Source organism: Monodelphis domestica, chromosome 3 (genome assembly GCF_027887165.1).
Source record: "Monodelphis domestica isolate mMonDom1 chromosome 3, mMonDom1.pri, whole genome shotgun sequence".
NCBI lineage: Eukaryota > Metazoa > Chordata > Mammalia > Didelphimorphia > Didelphidae > Monodelphis > Monodelphis domestica.
The window spans coordinates 412,379,852-412,405,302 of NC_077229.1; the positions used below are offsets into that span (position 1 = coordinate 412,379,852).

General features: G+C 34.6%; 1 protein-coding gene across 1 annotated transcript in view; it reads right to left on the reverse strand.

Moving 5' to 3' along the window:
* Positions 1-25,451, reverse strand: part of RIT2 (Ras like without CAAX 2) — a 565,628-nt gene that overhangs the window by 254,889 nt on the left and 285,288 nt on the right. The window contains exon 4 of the mRNA XM_001362484.3: positions 23,834-24,025. Coding sequence (XP_001362521.1) covers positions 23,834-24,025 — 192 coding nt within the window. The remainder of the gene's footprint in view (positions 1-23,833; positions 24,026-25,451) is intronic.

A 25,451-nucleotide genomic window follows, 5' to 3' on the forward strand; every position in this document is an offset into this window, starting at 1 on the left:
CAATCTATTTTTTCATGTTAGTTTTTTCTGTCACTTATTTCCATTTTTTTTCTATATTTTCAGTCTTTTGTCCTTATTTTATTATTTATTGATTTCTCATGGAGCAATTAGTTTCAGCCAAAATTCTGAATGGCAGAATAAGGATCTAAAAATATAAGAAAATAAGCCAAATATAATACCATAAAATTTAAGAGAAAACCAGAACATCCTTAAACAAACATGAAGTTCTACAAATAAAGGATAGAGGAGATCTGTCAGCAAGATTGTATTATGGATGAAGGAATAGTTCTGAAATCAAGGAGAGTGAGATCAAATTCTATTTTGGAGAGTATGACTCTAGGCAATTTATTTAACTTTAGACTGTAAATGGAGATAAAAGAACATTTTATCTCCCATAAGTAAGATGTTTCCTAAACCTTACAATGATGATTAAATATTATGCTATTGTTGTTCTTATTTTTGTCATTGTTATTATTGCAATGGTTATTAACATAAAAATACTAGTAATTTTAGTGTTCTGTCATCACAATTTAGCAGAACTCCAACTCCCCTCCCCAAAAAAAGAATGTGATTTTAGATTTTAGGCTACATTAATGGATGAATTATTTATAGAACAGAGATAGTTTCATTTGTGTTCCTCTGTTCCAGTTGTATCACATTTTGATGACTGAAATGATTTATTCATTAATTAAGGGTCTACAATGTACATAATATTGTTAAGGAAACTACATGGTTAGAAGCACTGACTAGTCATAGAAAATTCAGAGTAGAATAATGAGGCTTTTGAAGTGATTTGAAATTGTGCCTTAGAAGGCCCAGTGAATGTATCTGAGAATATTCATATTCCAGAGAAGAGAATAATTGATGGTGATAGAAGGGGGAAGAGCTATTATAGTTGTAGTGTAGTACTATTTTAAGTATTTCTCTATTGAAAGGGGATTAGATTTGTGCTATTTGTCAGAGAAAGGGAGGTGAAGTAGTAGGACTAAGTAGGATTTGAAGAGAAGATTTCAGCGCCACATAATGAAATATCTCCTAACATTTTAAGCTGTCCAAACACAAATTGAACTACCCTGGTGGGGAGCAAGTTCTGCATCACTGGAGGTATTCAAGCATATTTTAGTAGTAATAATTTATATAAATTAATCATAAAAAAATGAAGGTCTTTTGGCCTCAGGGCACATCATAGCTGTGTGATCATGGGCAAGTCATTTAACTCTCACTGCCTAGCTTTTATAGATCTTCTGCCTTGGAGCTAATACAGTTTTGATTTTAAAATGGAAGATAAGGGCTTTTATAAAATTATATATATATATATATATATATGTATATGTAGATTTGATTATATGTCTATATCTATCTATCTATCTATCTATCTATCTATCTATCTATCTATCTATCTATCTATCTAGTGGAAGGCTTTACCAAGGGAAGAACTTTGAACAAGAAGAGAGAAAGCTTGGTTTCTAGCCCTACCTATTCCAGGAATCTTGTGTGATCTCAGACAATTCATCTTTTTCTGGGTTTAAATTTCTTTGGCTATAAAATTGGGATATATGGAATAGAGTGTGAAGGATAAAGAAAATAATCTTAAATGTAAGAATTTAAATTTAGGTTTTATGCTAAACATGAGAATTCTAAAGTGATATTGTGGTCTCTGATATAAAAATATTATAGCTTAAATCAAAATTGACTTTTAGCAGCTTTATTTACAAAGAGATAGAAAGAGGGAAAGTAGAAAAATGTAGATAAAGAAACAGAAACTAGCTACAAAATATCCTAAATTTAATCCTAAAGGCTCCAGACCACAAATGGAAATCTGAAAGCAAATCTCACCAGAATTCAAAATCCTAGTTAAGAAGACAAAATCCAAAATCCAATCTGAAGAGCCAGGAGACACTGAAGAATACACGGAGAACCTTCAGTGCACACAAGGCTAAGACTGCCAAGAAAATCACCAGAATTCACACTGAAGGGAGGATCCCACCATAGCACCAACAAGCAGAGACTGTCTCCTCACCAAAGAACCAAGGAAGGAATCACTCCAATCACTCCCACAAGCCAACTCAGCATCCAGGGAAGGAGTATCCTCCTCCAGTCCAGCTCACCAGTGCTGGCCTTTTAAAAACAGTTTACTCATGTCACTTCCTGTTGTTTCCCACTTTACAGGAACCAATTGCACTTTCAATTTGCCTAGCACTGCCCAGCAGGGGATGCAGTGACCTTTGGAGGTGTAAGCTTACTCTAGTAAGTGACTTGCAAGCTCTCTTACTTAGTGTCAAGTAGGGGTATTTTAAGTTCTTGATTTGATTAGCTAAAAATAGACAAGGGGAGAGTTAATCCTATTTTCTGACTCTCTAAAATCCCCTTCTAGCTCTAACATTCAATTCTATTATGGTTCTGTTCCAGAGTATTTTGCTGGAATCAGGAAAACCTCAAGACTGTGTGAAGTACAGTTTGATTATCACTCAAACACTGACTATTTTTGCAACATTTGTCTGCATAGCATTATTCCAGATTCTGTGGTAAATAAAACAATTTCTTGAGGAAATTACATTTAAGCTGAAAATTGGGATTATCAGACAATGAACAATATATCAAAGTACTATAGAATTATGATGATAATCATGATATATTGGATGTTCTATTACATATATATCGATATGCCTATATCTAATTTTTATATATGTCAATATCTTTTGAAGTTATATATCTATTTATATTTAGAGAGAGATTAATTGATTGATTTGTGGCAAATATTTAAAATTTATATAAAAGATCAGAAACAATGATGGCTGTTGTTGAGTTGGTTTAGAACTTTTAGTTTAAGAAGTAGCTTTTAATTTAGCCCTAGAATCAAGAAGTATCTAGAAAGAAGGAGAAAGGAGGAATTACAGAGATGATTTCAGCTGGAGTAAATGACAAAAACAAAAGTCTTGAGACTAGTTATGAATGCTGTAAATTAGAAACAAGGATATGATTGAAACAATCAATGCCCATTGGTGAGAAATTAGGAATAAAATTGAATAAAAGAGATTATCAGAGAAACCTCTTGACTGAACATCTAATTACTTTCCTGAGTCAGTTGTAAGACAAATAATTTGGAAATGGGTTGTTCTTAAAAATAAACTCTACTTATACACTATTACAGATAAAACAGAAGGAAGGACCAATTTTTAATCCTATATCAATAAATACTTGTTTTGCCTAGCAATTCATATTTATAATCATAATTATGTGAAATTCCTAGGTCATGAATCATGATTCATTTCTTTTTGTTTTTTAGGATTTGAGGTCTCCAAAAGTCATTATTACAAATAAAGCTCAGAGAAAGTTGAAATAATCCTTATCAGCCATTACTCAGCTTCAGATTTTTCCAAAGTCTGGGATGTATTCCCCTGGGGACAGTGTTGCTTCAATATAAGTCACTAGCATGACACTAGATAAGGAAGATCATGCTATGAAAAAAATGGTCAAGATTATTATTTATTGTTGAATACAATTCTCATATACATACATTTACTTTGTCAATACATTTTTTAAACTAAATCAGTGTCAAATATACTTTGACAGTGTATGCACCACATTGATTATTAAATATAGTAAGTACATTTTCATATATGTTGACACTTTAAATCTTGACACAGATGTGTTCCACTATTATAGTCAATAAGTTTAGAGCATATGACATAGATGAATTATATGATCTTAGAACTTACTTCATTTGAATTTCATAAAAACTTCCAAGTTAATACATTTGTTTGTGTAAAAAGTACCATAGTGTCATATTTTATCAATATCATTAATTAATATAATAAGTTAACAATAATAATTATGGAAAATTCCTATAACTTTTTATAAAGTGAAATGATTTGAAAATTGGTATAAATGACTGTTTGAAAATATCGGTTATAATTAAGTTGAATTATTACTGTTTTTTAAGAATGAAATAAAATTTCTTCATAATAGATAAACAGACAACTGATTTGATGAGAAAATTGACTAGTGCCATTGAAACCAGTGAAAATAAAATAAAAATAGTTTAAGTAGAACAAATATGGCACCTCAAAGTAAAATACCCCAATCTAGAAAATTTTATCCCTATACTTATATCTGGGATCCTCAAGTATTATCATTGATGGAGAGGAAAGTATTTGCCTTATATGCATTCTTTATGTATTTATAGTGAAAAAAATAAGAATTTAAAATACCTTTGAAGTATATAAAACATATGTTGGCAAGACAAGGTAATTTTCCAGAGATAATTAGCAAACTTTTTATTGCCATGTCTGTGACATCACAAATATTGCTTGCCTCATAAAAAATTATTTACAGAGAATTACAAGGTATATAAATCTTCATTTAATAAGAGATCCATTGGTCTTATGTTTATTTTTTTGTGTTCATAGAATTTTTCATATTTCTTTTCTGACTTTTGCAATCCTTATTCTCTCCCTCCCTTTCATTCATTCCTCCTTTCCAAGAGGGCAAGTAATATTATATAGGTTGTATATACCCTATCATATAATACATATTTCCATGTTCATCATGTGAAATAAGACATATAGCTTATGATAGAGAAAATTCATTGAGGAAATAAAGTGAACAATGGTATGTTTCAAACTGTATTCAGATTCTCCTTCTATGGAGGCAGACATACTTTTCTTTCTTTTTTTATTCGTTTTTTTCCTTGAATCTTATGGAATTGTCCTGGATCTTTGCTTTGTTGATAATATTTAAGTCATGCACAGTTGATTATCATACTTTATTGTTATTTTATACAAAATTTTCCTGGGCAAAATTCTGCTTATTTAACCTTGTATCATTTTATATAAGACTCTCAAGGGTTTTCTTTTTTCATCTTGTTTGTCTTTTTTTTATTATTATATTTGTCATTTTCAAATATTATTTATTGGAAACAAAGGTCATTTTCTTCCCCCCCACCCCCATAGCCGATGCACAATTCCACTGGGTATTACATGTGTCCTTGCTCTGAACCCATTTCCTTGTTGTTGGTATTTCCATTAGGGTGCTCATTTAGCGTCTCTCCTCAGACATGTCCCCTCAACCCCTGTAGTCAAGCAATTGCTTTTCCTCGGTGTTTTTACTCCCACAGTTTGTCTTCTGCTTGTGGATAGTGTTTTTTCTCCTAGATCCCTTCAGAATGTTTAGGAACATTGTATTGACACTAATGGAGAAGTCCATTACCTTCGATTGTACCACAGTGTATCAGTCTCCGTGTACAATGTTTTCCTGGTTCTGCTTCTTTTGCTTGGCATCACTTCCTGGAGGTTGTTCCAGTCCCCATGGAATTCCTCCGCTTTATTATTCAATATATTCAATATATCAATCAATATATTATTGAATACAATAGTATTCAATCACCAACATATACCACAATTTATTCAGCCATTCCCCAATTGAAGGGCATCCCCTCGTTTTCCAATTTTTATGGCACAAGATTTTTCCATCGTAATAGTATAACCGAACTTGTTCAGCCATTTACCAATGAATGGACACCCCTTTTGTTTGTTTGTTTGTTTGTTTAAAAAAAAAAACTGCTATAAATATTTTGGTAAAGACAAGTTCTTTTACCCCATCCTTAGACTCTTTGAGATACAGATCTGGAGTAGTACCTTCTTGGATTAAAGGATAGGCACAATTTTATAGCCCTTTAAGCATGATTCCTGATTGCTCTCCAGAATGATTTTCTCAGTTCATAGTTTTAACAACATATTAGTGTACCAGTTTTTCCTCATTCTTTTGTGAATTTTAGATTTTCTCCACCCTTATCAAATCTTTAAAATCCAAACAAACAGGAATGTATATACGACTACTTAAGGATTAAGTATTGAGGAGGATGACCTGTGACTGACATGTGCTAGCAAGTGACAAATAAGAAACAACTGACAGACCCCCTGGTCTGTCCTAAGTCAAGCTTAAACTACCATTGGTACATGTGAGATGCAGGAAGTGATGTAAAAAAGAGTTTATATATTTCGCGTCTCTTGCTCTCTCCAGTCTCTCTCTCATGGAAACATGGCTCTGGCTCTGGCTCTGGCTTGTGGAGATGTTGTTCTCTGTTGGCAATGTGGGGAATGTTGGGCAGCTTTGGCATCTTGGGTCTTAGTGTGAGCATACTAAGTTAGTGAGTTTAGGCTGATTCCTTTTTCCTTTACCTTCCAAAACACTATACTCTTAGGAAGCACCTAATCTTCTTAGGAGACCTCATGACTGAGTTCTCTGAACTTCCCTTGGCTTAGGCTTGGCCGGAGAAATCTTATACCCCTTTAACTCTCTTCTTCTTCTTAATTCCTTCCCTCTATATTAATTAAACCACCATGAAATTCCCAAACTGACTTGAGTATTTTTATTGGGATTTGATTTAATCCCTGGCAACCACTAGTATAATATATTCTCTCAAAAACCCCTAAGTTTATCCCTTAAACCTTCCAACATTTATTTTCCTTTTTTTGTCATGTTAGCCAATCTTATGGGTCATAGTTGTTTTAATTTTCATTTTGCTAATTAAAATTGATTTCGATGATTTTTTTTAACCCCTTACCTTCAGTCTTGGAGTCAATACTGTGTATTGGCTCCAAGGCAGAAGAGTGGCAAGGGCTAGCAATGGGGGTCAAGTGACTTGCCCAGGGTCACACAGCTGGGAAGTGTCTGAGGCCAGATTTGAACCTAGAACCTCCCATCTCTAGGGCTAGCTCTCAATCCACTGAGCTACCCAGCTGCCCCCTTGGATGATTTTTTTAATATAACAAAAGATACTTTTAATTTCATCTAGTTGCCTATTCCTTTTTTTTTATTATATGTTGAATTGGAAATACTTTTTATTTTTATAAATTTGATTCAATTCTCTATATATTTGAGAAATATCTTCATCAGAGAATGAAGGCTTTGTAAGAGAGCAGAAAAGTGGTAAGGCTAGGTAATGTTAGATAAGTCACTTGCTCAGGGTCACATAGCTAGGAAATATCTGTGTTCAGATTTGATTCCAGGACCTTCTGTCTCTAAGCCTGGCTTCAATCCACTGAGCTACCTAGCTTCCCACAAGCCTTTAAATGTTGACATAGCAAAATTATAGTTGGAAAAGCATATGATGAAGAGTTAAAAATGGTACTATTTGCAGATAATGGAGTGGAAAAGAAAAATCCCCACATTTCTTAAAATTTTAGTCATTAATTTAAGAAAAAAAGTAAACAATAACATAGGGAATGAACAAAGCAATACATGTAATTGAGGATACAAGGATAATAATCAGATATTGTGTACAATATGTCATTGAAATTTAAGCTAGGGAAGATTTGTTAATTGACAAATATCTTAATGCCCCAAGAAAGTAAAATTTCAATACATTTGATAGTGACTTTAGTTTAAAATTTATAATCTGAAAGAATATTACTAGATGCTGGAATGATGATATTCAAATAATATGAGGACAAATTCAGGCTCAAGTATGCCAATTAAAAAGCTGACCCCTCATGGAATTTGCATACATATTCTTCTTCATGGACCACTTTTAGTGTTAAGAAATACAGGTAAGGAGTTATTTATATATTAATTTTTAAGTTGTTAATTTTTTTAAAAATCTCTTCAAAGTAGGTATTAAAAATTATGTGACCACATGTGGAGAGTTTACTTTACTACAAAATATGTTACTTTTTCTGTGCCAATGTACTTCAAGGAATGTACCTATAAATTGTACCTTCAAGGAATGTTTACCTATAAATTGAAACATATGTTATTTTGTGGTATACTCTAATTTATTTATACCATTTTCTTCTGACACTTGTTTATTTGGTATCTATAATGCAAGATTCTGATCTGAACTAGAAAACAAAGTGATAGTTTTGTGAGGAAACACTGTACAATGTATAAACATTAAAAATAATTTTGATTTGTTTCCCAATTTAAAAATATCCCTAGAGATGAAATTGAAGAAAGTAAATAATTGCTTAAGCAATTATTTTATTTTGAATACCTAGATGCTTCTAAATATTAATGGATAAACTGAGCATTTACTACAGATAAATATTGCCACTTTGGCCTTACTCCATTTGAAAAATAATGGTTAATAGATTTATCTTTATACTTTGTTTAATCAAATATTTAAAACTGAAATTATCATACTTTATGCTAGTGGGCTGAGTGTTTGATTAATGAAAGTGACATACATTTCAAAGATATTCAATAATAATTAGATGTAATTTGTGTGAAATGTGTTTTTCTGCAATAACTATTATAAAGACAAAATATCAGTCTTGATATAGTAGTTTTTAAAAAATGAATTACATTGCAGACATATTAAAATGGCATTTTATTTTGAGAATTTTTATGCTAAAAATGTCAGTCAAAACTCTGAGGGACTTATGAGAAAGAATGCTATCCACATCTAGAGAAAGGACTATGAGAGTAGAAATCCTGAAGAAAACATATGATTTATTATTTGTTTATATGAGTATAGGATTTGGGATTTTGGTTTTAAAAGATTACTCTATTAAAAAAATTAATAACATGGAAATAGGATTTGAGTGATAATATATGTATAATCCAGAGAAATTGCTTCTCAACTCTGGGATGAGGTAGGTAAGAGGAAAGGGAGATAATAAGAATCATGTAACCATGAAAAATTTTAAAAATCAAATCAAACCCAAAATGTTAATCAACAATAATGTATTAAGTACTTATTATGTGTCAGAATCTGTGCTAAATTCTATGAGAGTACAAAGAAAGGCATAAATATGATCCCTGTCCTCAAAAAGTTTTTATTTCAATGGAAAAAAGAACATGAACAAAAATATGTATAACTAAGATTCATACAGAAGAAATAGAAAATACTTTAAGTGGGGAAGCACTCGCAATGAGGGAATAAAAGGACTTAGGTTGGTTAGGAATAGGAAAGACTTCCTATAAATTGGGATTTGGGCTAAATCTTGAAAGTAACTAAAGGGGGGGTAGCTGGGTAGCTCAGTGGATTGAGAACCAGGCCTAGAGACGGGAGGTCCTAGGTTCAAATCCGGCCTCAGCCACTTCCTAGCTGTGTGACCCTGGGCAAGTCACTTGACCCCCATTGCTAGCCCTTACCACTCTTCTGCCTTGGAGCCAATACACAGTATTGACTCCAAGACAGAAGGTAAGGGCTTTTAAAAAAAAAAAAAGAAAGTAACTAAAGGAAGTCAATAGAGAAAGGTAAGAAGGGAGAGAGTTTCAGGTATGGGGACAGTTGATGAAAAGGTAGAGAGTAAGCAAGTAGAAATTCAAGTTCTAGAAATATCCAGAAATCTCTGGATAAATTGTCCTTCATTTTAAAGAGGACCAGTGACAATACTGGTTTATGCCTTGACTTGCATTTGAATTGGATTTAAGTGAGGTGGTATTATACATTTGTCAACCTCATTCTCTCTTCCAGAGATATCAAAGTCCAGGGGCATGACAAAAGTCAGGATGGCCAGCAATGATCCAGGATGCAATGGATGAATTTGATGTCTCCTTCTTAGTATCTGATCAATCTCTACCTGATCTTTATCAGCATCTTTAAGAGCTGCTGATTGGAACAACAGGAGCAAATTGTTCTCAACCCTTCTTCCACTGGAGGAAGTCTTCATAAGTTTGGGGTAGAAAGTTTTAAGGCCTTTTGCTTATATTCTGTCTTGTTTAGCCCATCTACTGAAATAGGTTTGCTGTGGTATGTCCACTGTTCTTGGAGTCACAGATAAGAGTTCAATGGCAGGTAGACACCAATGGCAGATGAATAGACCTGAAAAGGGCTCAGCAATCCCTCATACCAGAGGTGTTCGTCCTCCCTGAGCACCCCAGACACTGCAATCAGAGTGCTTGAGAAAGAGTAAAGAAAAAGACTGGAAAGGCTAAAAGAGTTCAATTGGGAATAGTTTTTGAATGCCAAGAAATGTTTGTTTGTTTGTTTTTTAAAAATTTGATGTATTAAGAAGCTACTGAAGCTCAGGGGCTTCAGAAGGGACATGATAAAACCTGTGCTTTAAGTAAATTTGGCAGTTGAGAGGTTAGTTTTGGGCAGGGAGTTAAGGAAGGCAGGATGACCGAGTACAAGGCAATTATAATATTACAGGTATGAAGTGATGAAAACCTATACCTGGGGATGGTGGCTGTGTGAGTCAAGAGAAGGAGATTTTTCAGATATATTGTGAAGGTAGAAACTACAAAACTTGGCAATAGATTGGCTATGTGGAATGACCATGACAGAGCACTGGAAGATGACACTGAAGTTGAGAACCTGAATGACTGGGAAGATGGTGGCTTAACTAACAATAATATAAAAGTAAGGAAAAACGAGAAAGGTAAAAATTTCATCTATATTAAAGTATTTTATAAATAAGTAAATATCTATATAGGTAACATATTACTGATAATGCCAAGCTAAGCATCAGCCTTGGGTCACTTCCACTATTCATGGTCTTTGCTCCTTCCCACAAAGGCAGAGAAAATCACTCAAAATTCTGAACTGACCTCATCAAAGTTTAAAGAACTGTTCTCTGCTTAGAAAGTAAGGAGAGAGGGAAGCATGGGAGATTTGAAGAGAGATGAAAAGGTTTAGGAAAGTTCCTGTGCAGAGTAGGAAGATAGAGGAGCAGCCCTGAAATGAGCTCAGCAAGCCTTGTACCAGAGGTTTTAGTCCTGTTACTGGGTAGAGCAATCCTATCCTCCCAAATCCTCAGTATCACAACCTAGAAGTCATCCCGGATTTCTCACTCTCTCTCACCCCAGTATCCAAACTCTTTCCAAAACTAGTCCAATTCACCTTTGCAAAATGCTCCATTCTCTCTTTTGATACTGCTACTACCCTAGCACAAATTCTTATATCATCAAATCTGGATTATTAGTTAGCTAGGAAAGGTAGAGTGGTCTTCCTGATCCCCCTTACTCCAATTCATCCTCCATTCAGTCATCCAGTCATTCAGTAGCATCTTATTGCCTACAGAAGCAAGTACAAAATCCTTTTTTTTTTCCCATTAAAAGCCCTTTATACCCTCTGAGCCACCCAGCTGCCCCCCCCACATTTATAATTTCTGATGGGCATGAGGTAATACCTGTATAGATGGAATATAGTACCCAGGACTACGTTCCCCAGATTTCCCTTCTTTTCCCAGAATTCCTTTCCTTTGTGTCTCTCACTTTGTGTCCCCATGTTTGTAAATAAATTTGAACTCCGCCCTTTTGGGTGGACATGTTTCTTCCCAGGCTCTCCTAGTTCACTTCCTGCTTTTTGCTGGCAGGGCAATTCCTCTTTATTAAGGCTATTCTTTCAATTAATAAATCTTATTAAAAATAATTATTAGAGTATTTGGATATTAATTTTTAATCTTACCTCAGAGTTGTTTTAATTTGTATCGCTTTAATCATCATGCTTTTTAGCAATTTTTATGTGACTATAAATAACTTTGATTCTTTTCTCGAGAACAGTCTATTCATATACTTTGAGCATTTATCAATTGGGGAATGGGTCTTTTTTTAAAAACAAATTTGATGTGGTTCTCTATATATTTTAGAAATGAGGCTTCCATCAAAAATAAGTCTGTAAATGTTTTTGATATTACTTTGCTATCTCTTGTACCTTTTATAAAATGTACTTTCTCTAATTATCTCTTTTTGGTTATTGAGTTATTTTCAGTTATGAGTGACTCTTTGTGATTGCATTTGGGATTTTCTTGGCAAAAATACTGGAATTGTTTGCCATTTCATTTTCTGGTACATTTTTAAAGATGATCAAACTGAGACAATCAGAGTTAAATGACTTGCCCAAAGTCATGGAACTATTAAGTGTCAGAGGCCAGATTTCAACTAAGGAAGTTCAGTCTTCTTAACTCTAGGCTGCAATCTCCTTACAATGCACCACATAGATTTCCCAATCAACTTTTAATTATGTCCATTTCTTTTTTGCCTTATCTGAAATCATGATGGCTAGTCCTGCCTACTTTGCTTCAGTCTAATGGATTCTGTTCCAGTCCCTTATTTAAGTTTTGTACCAGCAGGAAAAATGAGTAAACCTTAGGAGAAAGTCTTTTTCCCCAACTTCTCTCTTTGGCTTCTCAAGACCAAGAGACACTCACTATTCTCCAAGCCAGAGTCTTCTCCTCCTCCGGAATCCACTCCTGGGGCCCCTCCCCCATAGAGGTGATCAATTTCACATACTCTTCTGCTTGGAACTTTTACTCTAGTGCCGGCCTCTGTCACAGTTAGGAATTCCTCCATATCATTAAATACTTAATATTATCCCCTCTTGAAATATTATACTGTTTAGGTAAGTATATTATTGTCCCATAGCTTTACTCCTGACTTTATTCCTAATTGTAACACTAGCTCTTTGCATTTTAGAGCTTATATTCGAAGCCTTCTACTCCTTTAACATTAAATTCTTTGAAATCTTGTGTTATCCTGTCTGTGGCAGCATAATATTAGAATGGTTTCTTTCGATATTCTTATAATATTTTTCCTTGACTTTGGAGTTCTGGAATTTACTTATAATATTCCTAAGAGTTTTCATTTTGGTATCTCTTTCAAGGGCTGATCAGTGGATTCGTTCAATTTCTATTATATCCTCTGAAAGATATCAGGGGATTTTTCCCTTATACATTCTTAAAGTATGATGTCTAGGCACTTTTTATTGATCATAGCTTTTGGGTATACCAATAAATCTTAAATGAACTTTTCTTGATCTATTTTGCAGGTTAAAAGTTTTTCCAATGAGATAGTTCATGTTTTCTTTTCTTTTCTCATTCTTTTGACTTAATCCTTTTCTGATGTCTCATGAAGTCTTTAGCTTCTACTTGCCCACTTCTAATTTTTAATAACTTCTTTTCTTCATTAATTTTTGTATCTCCTTTATCATTTGTTCTATTCTGATTTTTAAAGTACTTTTCTTCAGTGAATTTTGTGCCTCTTTTATCATTGTCAATTCTATTTTTTAAATTATTTTTCCTTAAAGTAGAGATTGAAAGAATCCACAGATCACCTCCTACATTAAATCTCTATATGACAATGCCCAGGAATGTTATAGCCAAATTCAAGAACCACCAGACCAAGGAAAAGATACTACAAACTTCTAAGAAGAAATCATTCCGATATCATGGAATGACAGTTAGGATAACATAGGATCTGGCTGAAGGACCAGAAAGAAAGGGAACTGGGTCTACAACCAAGAGTCAACTACTAAGCAAAATTGACTATATTCTTGTAGGGGACAGTATGGTCATTTAATAAATAGAAGTCTTACAAGCATTCCTAAAGAAAAGGCATGACTTAAACAGAATATTTGATGCCCAAACAGAAAACTCAAGAGAATCCACAAAATGTAATTAAGAATGGAGGGGGGGGGCAAAAAACTATTTTTTTACGGGACTCAATAAGTTCAAATGATTTGTATTCCTATAAGAAAATATGATATTGGTAACTCTTAAAAACTGCTATTATCTAAGGAAAAAAATTTTTACAAAAATATTTATAGCCATGCTTTTTGTGGTAGCCAAAATTTGGAAAATCAAGGGGTGTCCATCAATTGGTTAACGACTGAACAAATTTTGGTATCATTGGTGATGGAATACAATTGTGCTAAAAGGAATAATGAACTGGAGGAATCCCATGTGAACTGGAAAGACCTCCAGGAACTGATGAAGAGCAAAAGGAGCAAAGCCAGGAGAATATTGTACACAGAGACTGTGAGAAATTGTACACAGAAATCTGTGAGAAAGAATGCTATCCATATCCAGAAAAAGAATTTTGGAAACAATAATGCATTAGAAAAACATGTGATCGATCATGTGATAGGGATATGATTGGGTTTTGATTTTAAAGGATCGCTCTACTGCAGAAATGAATAACATGGAAATAGGTTTTGAACAATGATACATATATAACCCAGGGGAACTGCTTGTCAGATTCAGGATAGGAGAGGAAAGAACAGGGGGTGTGGATCACAAATCATCAAAATATTCTAAATTTTAAAAAGAGGAAAAAATTATTATCATCAGAGTAGCTAAAAGAAGTATACTTAGAGGAAACAGTGACAAAATGTATAGGATGAAATGTCAAAAAAAAATGTTAACTAGGGATTAAAAAAAGAGGATAATAATAAGATAAATGGGAAAAGAAATAAAATGGGGTAATTTTATGTTTCATAAAGTAGTATATGGGGGAAGGGAGAGAAGACCAATGCAGTGAAAGGGTGAAAGACGTTGGAGATAGTCCCCAAGAAAATTTGTTGTTTCCTCAGGTTTCCAACCTGTTTCTTTTTTTATTTGTTTGTTTAAACCCTTACCTTCCATGTTAGAATCAATACTGTGTATTGGTTCTATGGCAGAAAAAGTAGTAAGGGCTTGGCAATGGGGGTTAAGTGACTTGCCCAGGGTCACACAGCTAGGAAGTGTCTGAGGCCAAATTTGAACCCAGGACCTCCCATCTCTGGGCCTGGTTCTCACTCTACTAAACCACCTAGTTACCTCCTTCCAATCTGTTTCCTGATCTTGAACTTTATGTTAAAATTGGACTTTGGTCATCTGCACAAAGGAAGGCTTTGTCCTAAAATCCAGAGGATTTTGTTGTTGCTGTGTTTTGTTTGTTTGTTAATTTACTATATTCAGGAAGAGTTCTCATGGTCTTTAAGTTTTTATTGGTTACAAAGTAATATGATATTAGGAGTGGTGTGGTCACCGTTTTACTGGTTTGTATTCCAATCTTTACCCAGGAATGGGCCTACTCCTTGCAGCTGCAAATACTAGTATTCCTCTTAGCCCTGGAACTGTAACCAGGTTAGGTCCCTTCCTCTCCTGCTGTTGCAAGTGTTAGAGCCCCTCTCTGCATTAGAACTAAGACTGAGGCTCTGATCCCTCCTTAGTGACCAGAAGCACTCTTCTCTCTCTCTGACCTGGAACTATGACCTAAGAATGCCTTTGGGCAATAAAATTGCCAAACAGCACCAGTGGTTCCATAATCTGTTTCTGATCAATTTTCCAAACCCCCCTATGATCTCCGGGCTGAGAGCTCCTGAAATTGCCACTACTGCTGTCACTGACTCCAAGGCCTACCACTACTTCTGTGACTGATGATTTAAGGTGGCCCCAACCTACCGTTGAAGACATATCCTATGGACTTCCTTAGCTGTTTTAGGCTGGGAAAATGTCTCACACGGAGACACTGGGCTCCACCATGCCAGAATTTGATTTGAGGAATTATTTTAAATTCTGTTGGAAGGGAATGTTGGGAGAATTTGGCTGGGTTGCTTCCTTTAATCTGCCACCTTGGCTCCCTATAAAGATCACTGTTTAATGGGGTGTTTTATTGGTGAGTAACTAGGGCCAAATTTGTAGAAGGGAATTTATCCAGGCTGATAGTTGACTGAGTGTCTCATTACAACTCTGACAGCTACCTAAGGGATATGGAGTTTGGGACTGTGGCCCTATCATGGGCAGTAAAGAGTATCTGCAGGTGAAATTCTGAAAGTAAAGGTAACAAAGCACCACAGACACACACACCTTCTGTCTCACCATATTTATTCCATGGTGGTCTCCTTTGGGAACATAATATTCTCTGAGTGGTGGGATTCTGGAATATTTGGAAGCAGTTAATTTGGTGCTGAGATTTGCTTCAAGCAACAAGTCTGGTTCCCAATGCTTCATTTAATTCTTTTTTTTTTCCACTTAGAAAGAAACAGTCTTGTTCTTACAGCCTTTGTCTGACTTGTCAATTTTACAAACATGGCCAATGACCCGTGAAGCGCAAACAATTCAGCAGATGTGCTATGAATCAGGGAAGGAAATAAATGGTAACATTCCCAGGTCGAACTGAATCTGTCTCAGGGAGTTGTCATGTTTCCTGAGGTAAAGAGGTGGGAGCCTGCTTGGCCTTGGGATGTATAAATTTTTAAAAAATGGTTTGCTAAAGGAATATCTCTTAAACTTTGTGTGTGTGAATACATAATAATTTATATACAAACATACACTCATATAAATGAAGTATACATTTAAATATGTATTTATATATAATGATATAGGATATGTAATAAATCATAACAATGTATTATATTTATAACTCATGTATGTGATTTCAGATATACATGAGATATAAAAAGCCATATGTGTATATATAGACACATTCATATATATATATATATATATATATGTATACACAATATATAATATATAATGCAGAACTTACATGTTATAAACTATAGTATATTTTATTATATATAACTCATGGCTATATGGATTTTATGTTTTAAATATGTATATATATATATATATTATGTTATATTTTAGGTTAAATACATATATATTTTGTTATATATAAATATATAATGTTAAAATTATATATAATAAAATTTTATATTTTAAATATGTATATATATAAAAGTCACATGGATATGGATTTCTCTTTATATTAATGAGTATTTGTTGTGTTAAAGTTGAATATATGTGTGCATTTTAAAATTAATTTTATTGGATAATTTACTTTTCTTGACCTGTTGTAAGAAAGGAATCATTACAATAATTAAAGTTTCATTTTCCCCAAGAAATCAATAAATGATATTGATTAAAAAATCTTAAGTGTACATATGTCTAAACATATATATGTTGTTCAGCCATTTTTTGGTTGTGTCCAACACTTTATTATACAATTTCCCGTTTTCTTGGGAAAGATCTTAGTCATGGTTTTCCATTTCTTTCTCTAGTTCATTTCATAGATGAGGAAACTGAGTTTCATAGGATTGAGTGACTTGCTAAGAGTCACACAGCTAGTAAGTATCTGGGTTTCTTCCTGACTCGAGTCTCACACTATATCAACTGTGCCACCTAACAGAAATAGGAAATATGTTCATGCATATTAGAATGACTATACAGGTATATATTTATATTTATATATATATACATATATATATGTTCATATATGCATGTAACTTTATATACAGACATGTTCATATACACATAACTGTGTGGATATGCATTCTACATAGACACACATTCTCACTCTTTAGACATATATGTGCACTTAACATATATAGATGAGCATAGTTACATGCATACATATACATAATGCACATATATATATACATATGTATGATACACAAGTGGGAACTCAGTATTTATATATTATATTTGTATTTTTACAAGCATGCATAACATGTACGTTTACATAGGTATAGCCATACATCTGTATTTCATACATGTTTGTAAATATACATATATCACAGAGGAGTAAAGATTCCTAGAAATTCAAGATTACCTTATAATAGGCATTATGTAAGATTTAAATTCATGTCCAACACTCCATTAATTAGATTTTATAGACTTTATTAATAATCACTTGAAATAGAAGGAAAAAAAGGAAATAGAAGCAAAAAAAAAGCCCTAATTATCTAACAAAACCACATGAGCAAGTTCTCCTACCTCTCACCTCACTTCACCCCCCACAGCACAGTATCACTGAAAGAGAGAGGGAGAGGCGGGCCTAAGCCAAACTTATATCCTCCCTACATCAGCACGTAATGTGGGAAGGAACATGGGATACTGAGAATTGGAGTTCTAGGATACAGAAATTAATTACACAATTTTCAACTCCAGGTATAATTAAGTAAATGTTGTTTTTGACAGTTACACCTTAAACTCTCATATCATCACCATTTAATAATAAAATAGAATCATTATTACCTATATATTTATAATTATATTCCCACATGGTTTCCTTAATTCTTAAATCATCCTTAAAACATTTCCTACTATTCTATCTGAATTCTCAAAGCATTTATTTTTTCAACCATTCATTGTGACATGTGATTACAGTGACCCATATAACCCTTATAGTTCTCTAACTGGTTCATGTGTAATGTGTTGTCTCACTAAAAATAAAATGTTTCTGAAAATAGTACCCCCCCACACACATACTCCTTAATTATTTTCCACATCTCTTAATTCCATAGCTCAGTACTAGATACAAAGCAGATCCTCAGTCATTTTTTTTAAATTTATAATCAATTTTATAAATGTTATTCAGAGGAGGGTTTGCCAGTACAATGCAGGAGACAATATTTTGGCCTTAGAGCCAAGAGATACATTTTTAAAAAAAGAAATCTTGCTTTACTTATTAGCTTTGTAACATTGAACAGAAGTTTTAATTTTAGCTTCTTCATCTGTAAAATGGAGCTACTAAGTATCTGCGCAGCATAATTCACAAGTAAGTGTGCAGGAAGGGCATTGCCATCATGAGTGTTACACAAGTTTGTTTATTCCTTGTCTCCATATTTTATACAGTTCAATTCACTGCAAAAGACATGATCACTTGGACTAGGGACTTCCATAAAGGAATAGTAGATATTATTTCAGGAATCCTACTTGGTGCTTAAAGGGTTCCAAGGATTTCAGAGAGCTTTGTTATCAAGGCCTCAAGCTAAGCATTAAGTTGCAATTAGGCTGTCAGCTTTAGGGGTTTGTCTTGTTCTATCTTTGGATAAAACAGTCTGGGGTCTAGCAATTGTCATGGAACATTTTAAAATCTATCTCTTAGAATCCCTGAAACTCATTTCATTCAGAGTACTGTTTTTACATTTGAGTAAAGCTAAGGGAAAACAAGAATTAACCCAAGCCCACTCCCTGGAATGACAGCTGAGGACTTTATGAAATAAGAGTGTGTACAAGGAGGCACAGAGTGGGGGAAGAAAACTAGGACTTAAGGAGGGTTCTACAATAGGCAATGGCAACTCTTGGCAGAATTAAGGAGTAATGATAATGATTTGCAGGTAAATGATGTCACCTTCATTTAAAGACAACAACAATAGCTAATATAGATTTTAAGATATGCAGAATACATTTATTATTTTTCACAACAATATGTAGGAGGTAAATGCTATCATTATTCACACTTTCAACATCAGAAAATAGGTAGGCATAGAATAAGTATTTTCCAGAAAATGTCTAAGACAGTCTTTGGAGTTGCATTTTCCTGTATCCAGTACTCTATGTTCTTTTGTAATCCTCAAAGCCCTCAGTTCCCTGATGTAGCTTCATTATTGCCGGGTTTGCCCCACTTTGATTTCCCAACTCAGCTGGCTCCTTCCCCAAATCCTTCATCTGTATTCTCAAACTTTTCCCCTACTCCTACAGCCCATGGAAATGAACGAGTCTTCTTTCTCACCAATCCCTGTTAAACTGAAGTAATTCTGATAAACCAATTCACATCCAAGTGATAATAACTGAAAGTGGTTCAATGAGGGCAGCTAGGAGTTTCAGTGGATAGAGCGCTAGGGCTGGAGAATGGGAGGATCTTGGGTTCAAATGGAGCTTCAGACACTTCTTAGTTGTGTGACCCTGGGCAAATCACTTAACCTCAAATGCCTAGCCTTCACTGCTCTTCTGCCTCACAAACGATACTTGGCATCAATTATTAGATCGACAGTAAGGGTTTAAAAAAACGGTACAATGTGTCTGTTGTGTCTCTTTCACTGACCTTCCAAATAAGATATTTGTTTTAAAAAAGAAAGCATTGTTTTCAAATATAGGAGTTAATAATGATGGAAATATCAGGTGCCATGATATCCAGAGGTAGCGACAGATTCTTTTTTTCCCCTTTTGTCTTATCAGATACATAGATACCTACTCTAGTGATATGGGAGGAAATGAAACACTATGGGCCAGGAAGGGTACAAATAGTAGTTTTACAAATATTCCATTTGATTCTTACAACCCTAGGAGATAGATTACATTATTATCACTATAAATTAGTGATAATAAAACGGATAGAGGTGAATAGACTTGTCCAGGGTCACATAATTAATGTGTCTCAGGTTAAATTTGAATTCAGGTCTTCCTGACTTCAGGGCAGGGCACTTATAATGTTGATTCTGATCATATCAAGCTTTCATTTGTTCCTGTCTTGGGTCACTAATCTTATTTGGCTTTATGATAGAAATGTCTCCAGTCACAAGGAACAATTTAAGGGTATCACTTCCTATCATTAGAACATGCTAAGAAATGTAATGTAAGAAAGAGAGATCCAGGGGTTTACAATGGGAAGCCAAGCTGAAGGAGAGATCAGCTGAAGAGCAGCAGAGGAGGGGCAGAGAGAGAGAAGCTCCAACTGTCAACCGTCTTCCAGCCTGGGAGGTGGAGGAGGAAGAAGGTTTTCCCGGAAGCTGAGAAAGAGCCCATCTGTATGGGACCTGTTATTCCTTCTGGGACCCCAAAACACTTCCACTCAGACTCTTCAAGAACAGCTACCGGAATTCTCAAGGAAGGTTTTGGATTTGGACTCACTCTGGCCAGAGCCATTCAGATTTTTCTCTGAGATTTCTCTCTCTACCTGACTTGTTCCTAGACTCCTCAGTTAAAAATCTAGTTAGCTGAGGAATAGGGATCAACCAGTAGCTGGCCAGAGGAGAGTTCTTGAACCCCTAAGAACTTGGGGGGGGGGGCTAGTCGGCCAGAGGGGAGCAGTGTTAGGGTTTCCTACTCCCCACTTTCCTTAACAGACACCCCTACCTCTCCTTCCCTTCCATGAATCCAAGTAAATTTTTTACTACTTTAGAATTAGGTCTGGTTGGTTTCTGATGCTAGGAAAGGGGACAGAAAATTTGGGGAGAATCACATCTCTCCCCAAAAGCGGAAGGTTAGCTCAGGATCCCAGGGATCCAAACTGCCAAATTCAAGGAACACCATTTCTCCTTGATAGTGGGGTGACCACAGGTTAGGGAAGTGACAGTGGATGTCCTCCATCTCCCAGAACTATTCTCTGAGGAGACATATTCCCTTTCTCAGGGGGACAAGACTTGGCTACCTCTCTCCCAGAAAAAGAGGGGAAGAAGAATCTTCTCTCTCCCTCTCTGCCCATTTCCCTCTCTACTCATTTCCCTCCCTCTCAATTGTCTTTTCTCAATCCTTCCTTCTGTGACAGAGGCTGGCAATAGGGGAAAATATCCTTCTCTTACAGAAACAATAATGAAGTGTGATTTTCTTTTGCCTATTCTGAAGGATCTAGCTTTCAAAGATGTCTCTCTTTGTGTTATGGATATCAACAACATTTTTTTTCATAGAAGTTTTAGACATTTTAAAAAATCTTAATAAATTCCCACAGTTCTTTTGGTAAACAGTATTCAATTTTGAATATTTTCATTGTTTAAATGCAGAATCTCAGGTCCAAGCTACCCATAGTTAATGTAGCAAGGTGGCTAGGTAGAATAAAATAGATTAAGCATTAGGCTTGGAGTCATATCTACTTTTAGAAACTTATTAGCTAAATGACCCTGGGCAAGCCATTTACTATTTTTTTCTTCAATTATAAAATAGGGATAATAACCATGATCTATTTTGAAGGATACTTATGAGAAACAAATGAGTTGATATTCATGAAAGGCTTAGGACAGGGACTGATACAGAGTAATACTAATATTTATAAATATTAGTTATTATTATTATTTTAAACAGAGCCAATCAATTGAGGTTCTAGTTCTGGCTTTGCTATTCCCTCTAAATCTCTGTAATTTAACCTCTTTCTGGGCCTAGTACAGTTTTAGAGATAAAAAATAATCTTGAAATTTTCTAGTTCATTCTATCATTTTACAAATGAGGAAACTGACAGAAATAGAATAACTTGTCCAATAATTCTGAATCCTAGTTCATGGCTGATAGAACTGAAGAGCCCAAGCTATGGGGAGTTAGCTTAGAAACCATCTACTCTAAATTATATATGATCAAGAATCTACTCTTAACCATGCCAACCATGGTCATGCAGCTTTCCTTTAAGACTCGGAGGAGTCTACCATCTCCTAAGAAATTATATTTAGTTGGAAAATCTAATTCTAACTCATAACACAGATGCCTAGAAACTATATCACACTGAATATTACTATTGTAAAGGAATGAGCAAATCAGAATATAGATAGAATACTCAACCTAGAACATAGAAAAAAAGTCTTGGATATATTACAATTTATACAGAGTACAAATGGACATCCTAGGCAGAATGCTTTTGAAACACTATAAAAACATATATTCACACACATGTACATCTGCATATGTATAGGCATATTTTGTGTGTATACACACACACACACACACACACATATATATATATATATGTATATATGTGCTTTTGTCTGTATATACAGGCATAAACCAAGGACAAAGAAATATCCAAGTGGTCCAGAATGTGAATATACACTTTCCTACCCAAAGGAAAATTGAAATGGTTTAGGAAAATCCAAATGTATAGAGGAAGGAATCATCCGTATTGCCAGATTCATCCTGTAACAAAATTATTCTTCAAAATAGACCCTGATATTTATCAGTGGTTATGTTTCTTTTGTTTATCTTTTGGAAGCATAGTTAATTATCAGAATATAAAGTTATTGTGTTAGAACTCAGTTTAATTAAAGATTAATATGAAAGGAAAATAAGGATTTTTTTAAATAATTGTTGTTTTTGTAACAATATGCGGCTGATTCAATCCTAAAAAAATGCAAAGAAGGAAGGAAAAGAGGGCAGAATGAATTATGCCCAATTGCCCCCTCCAAAATGACACCCATTACTATCAGTATTACATAAGTAAACAAAAAGAGAAAAACTTTAAAGAAACATGACATACCTATAACTCCTCAGAAACATTTGGGAATCTCCAAACTCATGCTTTTATTCTCCAGTAACCTCATCAGTGGGATATGTCATTATGCTACGAGATCAAATCCATCTAGTACATCTCATCAGAGCACTCTTCCTCTCATCTTGCACCCTTGACAGGAGAACAGGGGTTTGGAATCCAGGGCTTCTGTTTCAAAAGGTGACTTGAGAATTTTTCTCTCCCTTTCCCCCACCAGCTACAAAGCTTTGGGGCTTCTCTGGAACTTTCAATCATGTCCTACAAAAGGTAGCTGTATCAACCTTCTTTACTGCTTTATTTTTTTGTGTTGTCTTCCTCTATCAGACTGTTAGTTCTCCTAGGGCAAGACCTGTTTTGTTTTTCATTTGGATTGTTAGTGCTTAACACTGTGCCTGGTACATTGTAGGTATTTAATAATTTAATAATTTAATTAAATTAATGTTTAATTGAATAAAGTAAATTATGAATGTATATGTATATAGATATATATTCATATGAGGGAACCAAAGTTCCAACAAATTGAATTCAAATTCCTTACTTTGGTTCCCTCATGTAAAACAGAAATTAATTTTCTTTCTCATTCTTGATAACCTGCTTCTATAAAGTGTTATAAAGTCTTGGACTTGTGTTTACTGCCTAGATTTAGTAACTCAATTATGGAAACTGGATAACATCATTCAGAGAGTTTTCTACAAGTCTTTTTTTTTTTTTAAACCCTTACCTTCCATGTTAGAATCAATACTGTGTATTGGTTCCAAGTCAGAAGAGTGGTAATGGCTAGGCAGTGGGGGTCAAGTGACTTGCCCAGGGTCACACAGCTGGGAAGTGTCTGAATCCAGATTTGAACCTAGGACCTCCTGACTTTAGGCCTGGCTCTCAATCCACTGAGCTACCCAGCTGCCCCCTTGACCAGTCTTTCTAATGCCATTTGATACCTAGTGACTGACATCCTTAGCCATTGATTTCTGTGGAGGAAATGAGAGCAGATCAGAATGATCATATTCATTATGACTCAGTATCATGGTATACTTCGAGAGTGTCTTTCACTAGAACAATATCAGTAGGATACTTATCATAACTTTATACATTTTCTACAAAATAAGTAAATAAATACAAATACTTTTGGAATTGACCTCATATGCTATGGTAACCAGACATGCTATGAAATAATCTACAGAAAAGAAAACTAACAGATTCAATTAATACTTACCTGTCTGGCCTGCTCTAGATCAATTTTGTTCCCCACTAGCACCAAAGGAATGTCATAGGTGTGGCGGACCTGATAAATGAGTTCTTTAAACCCAGCAGCTTCCTGGAAGGACTGTCGGTCAGTGACAGAGTAGCATATGATGAAGCCTTCGCCACCTCTCATATACTGGTCCCGCATGGCTGTGAATTCTGCCTATAGAGGAATGGGATACTTAATGTCACAATTTAGCACAGAAGAGCAAACACGTAACATCAATTAGATAGTAGGTCAAACCTCTAGAGGCGCAGTGACTAAATACTACATTTTTGGAACCCTTTTGGTTTTTGCTGAATTATTTTTATTCACCTCAATTGCTACCATCTTCTTAAGAATCTTACTGATTATTAATGATACCTCTCTTGCCCTCCAAATAATTTTGTTTATATTTAATATTGCCTTAATCTGTGGGCATGTATCATAGCTTTTGGAAGGGGACTTTGAGATCATCTAATCCATCTGCTACCCCAAAATCCTTTTAAAAATAAGAGAACTGGGACTCAGAATTTTGGTAATTTGTCCAAGTCTTCCCAGGTGATAAGTGGAAATATGAGGATTTCAATCCAGGAATTCTCACTTCAATTTCTGGGCTTTTTCCATTGTACCACATTTTTGTAACTTCCTCCTTCAGAAGAATGTAAGGGCAAGAATTTTTATGTCTCTGAGGCCTAAAAATAAAGTATTACAAATGTAGATGCTTACTAAATATTTGTTGTATTAAATGTCTAGGTGAAATCTTACCATCTCATACAATTTTAAAATACTTTAATAGCTTATTTTTAGGTATATCAATTTTTTCCATATCTTAGAGTTGTGGAGTGAGAATTTTAAATAGGTGTGTGTGTGTGATGAATAAGGGTGAGCATTGTGGGGGGGGTTTCTATTTCCTGACTAGGATTTCTTGTTCCTAGAGAACTCTTAATCTCTCAGGATTTTAACTTATAGAAATATTTGTACTCATTACTTCTATACTATGCTTCTGTGCTATCATTCTGATCACGGGAATATCTAGAACTGCTATGGATCTCAAAGGACATGTAATGCAATCATTTCCCTTTTCAAAAAAAGAAAATCAGGCCCACAGTAGTAAATTGATTTTCCTGAACTTGTATAGCATTGCATCAGAGGAAAAATTTGAACCCACTTCAGAATCAGTTCTCTTTTGGCCAACAAATAGGTTGTTCTACATACTCTTGCTGATTATGAGAATGAAATGAGATAAAAGCTGTAGAAGTACTCTGAAGAACTGACAATGTGATATATCATTTTGTAGTATCTCAGCTTTGATGGGAAGGAGAAAACCAAGCTCTATACCTTTTGTCACCATGGAGGCATATGCTGAATTAATATAGAATTAAATTAATTTCCAATGTGGCTTCATTTACCAAATATACTCAATATAAAAGTTGTTGAAGCAGATTCAGAAAGCATCTCCTCAAATAAACAAATAAAATTATGCTAGAATAATCAAGGAAGAGAGGATTCTCCTCTAACCGCAAGGGTGCTAATTCTTCATGGAACGAATAAGCCCTCAGAGTCATGGGAGGAAATCTGGGCACAGGAGATTGAGCAAGAATTTTGG